Below are 8639 nucleotides of genomic sequence, written 5' to 3' on the forward strand. Positions count from 1 at the left end.
TGTTTACCGTCAAGTATTTGGGCAGGGGTATCATCAGTGAGCAGTAGCTCGCTGTTTCAATTGTTTTTTATGCCCCACCTACGATAGTAGAGCGGCATTATGTTTTCTGGTCTGTGCCTCCGTCCGTCTGTGCGTCCGTTTGTCCGTTCGCTTCAGGTTAAAGTTTTTAGTCACGGTAGTTTTTGAAGAAGTTGAAGTCTAATCAACTTGAAACTTAGTACACATGTTCCCTATGATATGATCTTTCTTATTTGAATTCCAAATTAAAGTTTTGACCCCAATTACACGGTCCACTGAACATAGAAAATAATAGTGCAAGTTTCAGGTTAAAGGTTTTGGTCAAGGTAGTTTTTGATGAAGTTGAAGTCCAATCAACTTCAAACTTAGTACACATGTTCCCTATGATATGATCTTTCTAATTTAATTGCCAAATAAGAGTTTTGACCCCAATTTCATGGTCTACTGAACATAGAAAATGATAATGCTAGTGGGGCATCCGTGTACTATGGACACATTCTTGTTTTTGGTTGGGGGAGAGGTATTTATCGAGCAGTGCTTACAGAATTTCAATTTGATCATTTAAAATCTTTTAAAGATTAAAACACCAGATGAAAGGGCGATAGGCGTATCATGGGCTCATGAAGCAGCTCTTTATTCATGTTGAATGGTCAGTGGAAGTGTAAACCATGTGAAATAATTCTAACTGACCAATCCGATTAAAGTATTTGTAGATATGCAAATCAAAAAAGATTTATCATAATGTAATATCTTTTGTTTTCTTTGATTTCTTTCAGGGTTTTGTTAACAATCCAGTACATCATATTGTAAATTCAACAGGAAGTGTTTTCAGTATTGCAATTGGCAGTGTTGCTGTTTTTGTGATTATTGTTGTGGCTGTGATCATGCTGAGAAGAAATAAATCACATCGACATCCTGTTACTCATGGTTTTGTTGAGGTAGACCCAGCAGCATCACCCGAAGAAAGACATGTAGCAAACATGCAAATGAATGGCTATGAGAATCCAACTTATAAATACTTTGAACTAAGTGGAGTAAAAAAATGCTAAAGAATGTAATGAAACATTATTCAACTATCTTTTCCAGGGATGAAATATTTAAAATGATTATTAGCTTGAAAATTCCAATTTATTTAGAACTGGAGCATATATGCATACAGCTGAAAAATTTGAATTGTTTCTGTCCTTTATTATACAGATTTTATGCTCTGTCTTTGGTGTCCCTATGAATTGTCAAATTCAACCATATTGCCTATTTTATATACTTATTTTTATGATATTTACTTTTATTTTACTGCAGTATATTTTGATTTCCATTTAAAACTCTTTATTTTTTGCATATGATAAAATATCCACTCATTCCTGAATTAAAAAGTTTAAACTTTTATAATTTATTTGACTCAATGCTTTTTATATTTTAAAACAGTTTTTGGACAATTATTTGTCAGTTTTATAGGGAATAGGGTTAAAGGATGATAATTAATTTGTTTCCAAAAGCAACTGGTCTATATAGGAAAAAAATTATTATTTGGGGATCTGAAAAAATGACTCCTACTTTAAGGGGAAAAAAAATTGATTAAAAAGTTTGGTAAAAAGACCAATCGTTTTTTACAGTAAAACCTGTATAAACCGGCCGGCTACCGGACTATGAAAAAGGGCCGGTTTGGACAGTGAGCCGGTTTATTCAGGTTTCCGTTTGGCCGGAAGTTAATGACTTGTGACGTTCGACATTTTGCATGTAAAAGTTCTCGCTGATTGTAAATCATATCTGATAAATTAAAATACTTTTACTTCGTTTTTCATTGTTTGCATTTGCATCATAATGGTCGCGTTGTTTTGATTAGAAGACGAGAGTTTCGATTTACTCCCATGACCAATAATTTGAAATGTTGGAATGGCCGATTAAAAAGCCAGAACATTATCAAACGTAATGTCATCACTTTCGAAACGTTGTCGTACAGTGTACAATATCCATTAATTGTTGTCATCCGGGTGTTTTTCATTATCAAGGTCATTTGTTTAGGGGTTCACAACAGGGAACCCAGGATTTCGAAATCACGATGTGAATTTCTTACTCCGCGATTATATTTTGTTTGTCCAAGTTAAAACGTAAGTTTCAATCCGAGATATATTCGGTGTGTCTTTTCGTTTAATTGACACGTTTATAATGTTTTAATAAATAATACAGCTCACTACTGTACGATTTTAGGTTCACAGTTTGACATCTGACTAATTGATTATCACGAAAAGCCATATTGTACAAACAAATATGTTTTGATTGCATATCGATCATTGAAATTAATTAGACAAACCGGTTTTGACAGGTAATAACAAATGTAATTAAGAGTATTGGGACTTCATGATTAGACCGGAATTCGGAATACACAGGGTCCGGTTTACAAAGGGTATTTTTACAAAGACTGTGAATGGAAAAATATGGGACTTTCATTTTCGGCCGGAATGGACAGGAAACCGGTTTATTCAGGGTCCGGTTTAATCAGGTTTGACTGTATAAATAGAATGTTTTCTTATTCATTTAAATGAAACTTTAAATGTACATTGCTTTTAAACTGTTAAAGAGTTGCATATTGGTCAATGAAATGTATTAGAAAGTTAAACATCATTTTGAATAAGGAAAGTTGTAATGCATTCATCTATCAATGTTTCCTGTTAGATCTGTAAACTTAATATTCTTATGTTTTATATGCAATTGATAGATGTTGGTCAAGAATTGAATCAGAAAATGAAAAACTAAGTAGCATCAAATATTGAGTGAATTAAAGATTGTCTTTAACTGCACTCTTCAAATCCAAATTCTAGGAGATAAGTAATATGTTATCTTGTTGGAGACAAAGCATATAAGCATTGCCAGTACTGGATTTGTAAACAATTAGTTTACCTTGATGTTTTTTTCTGATAAACTGAACAAAGTCATTACCAAAAAGAAAAAAACCATTTTCAACATTTGCACCATTCCATTGTTTTATATACTAGCTTTATATATCTCAGTTTGTAGTCAGACATTGTATCAAATAACATAAACTATTTCACCATCAATTGTAGCAATATTTTTCGATGTACTATTTGTATTTACCAACATTTTGATGATGTTATTACACCAGATTATGGTTGATCTAAAGCATTTCCATTTTATACTTAACAAGCAGAAGAGTTATTGTAAGGCTATGCTTGTCAGTTATATATATGCTGCTGGTGTTTATCAATTGTTAATGACAAAGTTGATAATCCAGCAAGCATACTTTCGTTATGTCCTAGTACAGCTTTAACTTAAGTATATAAATTACATGATTGAGAAAAAACACACAATATCATGTTTTATGCAAATGATTAAGTTATCGTAGCATGTTTATATTAGTAATGCTACAACCAGATAATGGATACTACTTGAAAATTGTCAGACTGCAAACTGGATTTAATACATTGTAAATAGATCATGTACATTTTATACTACATGTAAGTGTATTTAAATGTTAGTTAATTGTAATTTATCTGTCATGATAACAATTTCCTGAAGTTAATTTTTTTGAATTGTTTTTTTAACCTGTTATATATAATCTTAGTTATTTGGCACATCATCTGTAAATTGTTATTTTGATTTTGTAATTGCCAATAATGAGGAAATTTCAAATGTCAAAACTATCTTTTTGTAATGGTTTTAACCCTCGGAACTATATCTAGAATTAGAATAGAACCATGCAGTTTGAATATAATGCATTATGTAAATTGACTAAACATGAAATAGTGTTTTAAATAGGAGTTGTAAACAGGATTTGTTACACACATTTTAACAAATGTGTAGGGTTTAAATATTTTGTTATATAAACTTGTGAAGTTATATGAAAAAATTTAATTATGAATCTCGTTACAACCAAAAGCTTTATGCATATTTTGAGAGAGAAAAAAACCACTAGCGTTATTCATCTTGTTAAGTCAACCAGGTCAAATTGTATGTTGCTAGTGCATTCAAAATCTCTGTGCTTTCTACTCTGTCTATTCCATCTTAGATTAGCCTTTACTATTTTCAAAAAAGGATAAATATATATATACTGGTAGTATATAATTTTTCATAAAAAATATAGACATAATTATATATATATATATTTAGTACATTATTGTTAATACAAAATATATATATTTCTTTCAGTTATCATGTAAAGTGAAGTGTTTTGCTAATTCAAAAAGAAATAAGACTCAGAATATTAAAGGTAATATAAGGTGGAGTAGAATGGTTTTGACCTACATTATTGTTGTTGTCAAGCTGTAGACAAAACATTGTCAATGCCATTACTTTTGTTATGTTAATGGATCCTCGAAATCTAAATTCTTGATAAATTACCTTAAGGCACCAACACTATTTTTCATAAGTGCAACATGCATTGACTTTTATCAAATTTTGATTAATTTATTTATTGCATTCTTACTGTTGCCAAGATAAAATTGATTGATTATACAAATGTTTTTGAATCCAGATTTTTCTTTTTTTCTTTGAATTTATCTGAAAACCTCAACTGGCTTTTTTAATTAGAAAATTGTGAAAGCCAAAAGGGCAGAAAATCTTACTTTTGCATGGCACACAACTTTGGTAAAATTATATGAGGGTATTTTTGCATTGAGTTTATTCCAATAAAATTTATTTAATAAAATAGCATATTTTTAGTACCTCTTTATTTTTTGGGGAGCAGTGCTCAGTTGTGGTCAACTCTCAAAGTTTTTTTTCAGTCAGCCTTGTGTCCCCAACTTTAAAGATTCAAACTATTTAGACAGAATTTTATACCAGAGCAAGGCACAATTCTGTTCATATTTGCTATAAATATATGCTTGTTGAACTTTCCAATGAAAACAATTGGTCCATTTCATCATGCTGTGTCTGTTGTCTTTTTCTAAATTTTAGGAGAGAAGGTTGGATACCAGTCTTTCAATTATGTGAAATACAATTTATACATTAATGTTAACTGCTTTTAAATATACTGTTTGTAATATGATTTTTTTTAAATTCAAAAGCTTGTGATAATATTTGTTTTTTGTTGTATTTTCTTCATTATACACACAGATCAATTCTCATAATGAGCATACAAGCAATAATTCTTAAAGCATTTCTCCCAATTGGTATTTTAATTCTTGTATGAATAAGACTTGAAGAAAATTTTCATATTACTTTCCTTTATGTTTGAAACTGTAGAGCTTTCTGCCATTTACACAGCTTAATTCAACTTTTCTTAGTTTTACTTCTGATCATTCTTTTTTCATAGATGAACATTTTTATCAGACTGAAGATATCAATTTAGATATAGGAGGATAACTCTTTCAGTTGATAAACATTGCAGAAATGATTAAAATAATTTTGGTTGTGAATTATATTTAAGATTCAATGATTTGTTCTGGTTGTGTCATATGGAACTGTTTCTCATTTTCATTTTCCTATCTATTTTTTGCTACAAACGTCTTGTACCCTCTATGGAAGAAAATTGGATATGAGAATATAATTTCTTTAATCTTTACTTTGATATTAACAAATGTTTTTTTTTTTATCCTAAGTGTATATCAACTGTTTTAGCTTAATCATATTCATGATGTTGTGTAATGAGTGTACAAGTAAATTATGGAGTATCAGTACCTATATATACTGCTATTCCATAATCTGTCAGTTAAGGAGCCTTTTTATGAGGGGCATGGCCTCAACTAACATGGACAACTATAGATAAATGATACAATAATTTATTCAATAAATAAATATAACTTTCCTTTCTGAAATTGTAAAAAAATACATATTCTGTTCAAAAAGGTAATTATTAAAAGAATTATTTGTGTAAGAAAGTTGTTTATTAGATACAACAATTTACATGTACTCATACAATGAAGCTTAGGTTGTATAATGATAATTTGTGGTCATTTAATTTCATAACTCATTTTAAACCTGTTGTCTGAGCAGAGCAGTAGGTTTGCTATTGAAAGATTTTATCTTTAATACTACATTTTATTTGAGACCTTAATGTGATTTATTATTATTTAATTTAAGTAGGGTGTTTTTTTCTGAAGTCAAAGCTATGAATTACAAAAGAAAAAAAAACTTGTAATAGAACCAACCTCAATGAACATTTATTAAGACTTAATAGAAATTTAGAATTTTTCATTTTAGAAAAAAATATGCCTTTCAAAAGAACACAAAAAGCAAAAATTTTGGAATGTTGAATGAAAATCCATCTTATTGAATTCAAATATTTCTGAAGTTTGTAATTATATAATGATTTCATTATTTTAGAAGATTTATTATAAATTTCTAGATGTTGATTCATTAAAACAGTTATAAGCAGTTGTGTTCTCTCACATTAGAATTTTGAAGAGAAGCACACTATGTTTGGGTGATTTCATTTTTAAAATTAAAGATTCCTCTGACCTAAATATTACTTGTTTCAAACTTATAACCATTATTTTATATTGACAACTATTAAATTTCATGAACAGGATTTTCATTAATTTTGAATGATCATCTATTAAAGCTCAAATACTTGTTTTTTAAAATTAAAAAAATCCTTAAATAATTAAGTTATGACATTTGAAGCACAAATCAAGGGGATCCTTTCACACAAAGTATCTTATGAAAAAAAAAATGCATTGTTAAATTATACAGTAATGATCCAGACTTACCAGTATTTTTTCTCTTGAAGATTTTTTGGTGAAATGAGTTGCAGATGTGTAACACCTTGGTATCTATAAAGGTACCTTATTAACAAAGTCTATTGATGTGTTATTATTTTGTAGTCATTGACACTTTGAACTTTGTAATCTGCTTTTAACATTTTGTGTTCACATTCCTTAGTGGCCAGTTTAGTTCTACAAAATAAATGTTCATATAATTGTTTTAATAATAAAACTTGTACACTCAGTCTATCTTTTTTTCATTTGAGAAAAAATACATTTAAAAGGTAACATACAAAGCTTTCACAGGCAACTGGTACCCAGCAAAATCTACCACTTGTAGTACTTTTAAGTGTAAGCTGTCCAAATGAGATAAAATTTAACAATGAAGCAAAAACATAAAAGACTCTAAGGGTCAAATGTGCTATTCTACTCACTTTGTCCCATTGTCTGTCTACAGTTTTCTGTTAACTCTTACACAAATCGTTTCTTCAGAAACTGAACCAAACTTGACCATAATCATCATTGGGATAAATTGTTTAAGAATGTTTAGTTGATCCCACCTGTAAATGTACATTAATGTTGATGCGCATGCCAAAAGAAGAACATATGCTTGACCATATTGATCAAGTTCTCGGTTTCCTTCAGCGGGCATCAAACTATGTAGCCCATGGAAGGAACAATCTAAAGGCACAAAAAGTAATCAAAGTTACCAGGATTATAATTTAATATGCCAGACGCGCGTTTCGTCTACATAAAACTCATCAGTGACCCAAATACTCTACATGATAACTTTCAAGGCTCTAGTTATCAGTATGATCCAATTTACACATCTAATAAAAATCGACTAAGTCATAATAGAGGTCGAGGACAGTGGAGAAAATTTAGAGGTCATGATCATCTCTTTCGAGGCTACCCTGGACAAAGGCCCGGTAAAACACTATAATAGTATCTTTAGTACACTTTTTAGCTCACCTGGCCCGAAGGGCCAAGTGAGCTTTTCGCATCACTTTGTGCCGGGGTCGTTGTCGTTAACTTTTACAAAAATCTTCTCCTCTGAAACTACTGGGCCAAAATAAACCACAATCATCATTGGAGCATCTAGTTTAAAAAATGTGTCCGGTGACCCGGCCAACCAACCAAGATGGTCGCCATGGCTAAAAAAAGAACATAGGGGTAAAATGTAGATTTTGGCTTATATCTCTGAAACCAAAGCATGTAGAGCAAATCTCACAGAGTTAAATTGTTTATCAGGTCAAGATCTATCTGCTCTGATATTTTCAGATGAATCGAAGAACCCGTTGTTGGGTTGCTGCCCCTTAATTGTTAATTTTAAGGAAATTTTGCCGTTTTTTTGTTATTATCTTGAATATTATTATAGATAGAGGTAAACTGTGAACAGCAATAATGTTCAGCAAAGTAAGATCTACAAATAAGTCAACAAGATCAAAATGGTCAATTTACCCCTTTAAGAGTTATTGCCCTCTATAGTCAATTTTTAACAATTTGTTCGTAAATTTTTATACGACCGCAAAAATTTTAATTTTTTGGTCGTATATTGCTATCACGTTGGCGTCGTCGTCGTCGTTCTACTTCGTCTTGCGTCGTTGTCGTCGTAGTCGTCGTCCGAATACTTTTAGTTTTCGCACTCTAACTTTAGTAAAAGTGAATAGAAATCAATGAAATTTTAACACAAGCCGGTTTATGACCACAAAAGGAAGGTTTGGATTGATTTTGGGAGTTTTGGTCCCAACATTTTAGGAATTAGGGGCCAAAAAGGGCCCAAATAAGCATTTTCTTGGTTTTCACACTATAACTTTAGATTAAGTGAATAGGAATCTATGAAATTTTGACACAAGGTTTATGACCACAAAAGGACGGTTGGGATTGATTTTGGGAGTTTTGGTTCCAACAGTTTAGGAATTAAGGGCCAAAAAAGGGCCCAAATAAGCATTATTCTTGGTT

At 30.7% G+C, this 8639-nt stretch overlaps 1 protein-coding gene across 2 annotated transcripts in view; it reads left to right on the forward strand.

Annotated features, from left to right (window-relative positions):
* LOC139525460 (amyloid-beta precursor-like protein) overlaps positions 1-6921 on the forward strand; it is a 52383-nt gene extending 45462 nt beyond the window's left edge. For both annotated transcript variants that reach the window (XM_071320810.1, XM_071320809.1), the window contains exons 11-12: positions 795-1620; positions 2519-6921. In XM_071320810.1, the coding sequence (XP_071176911.1) occupies positions 795-1067 (273 nt within the window). In that variant the 3' untranslated portion in view covers positions 1068-1620; positions 2519-6921. The remainder of the gene's footprint in view (positions 1-794; positions 1621-2518) is intronic.
* The last annotated feature ends 1718 nt before the right edge of the window (positions 6922-8639 follow it).

The sequence above is a fragment of the Mytilus edulis genome, chromosome 5 (assembly GCF_963676685.1).
Source record: "Mytilus edulis chromosome 5, xbMytEdul2.2, whole genome shotgun sequence".
NCBI classification, from domain to species: Eukaryota; Metazoa; Mollusca; class Bivalvia; order Mytilida; family Mytilidae; genus Mytilus; species Mytilus edulis.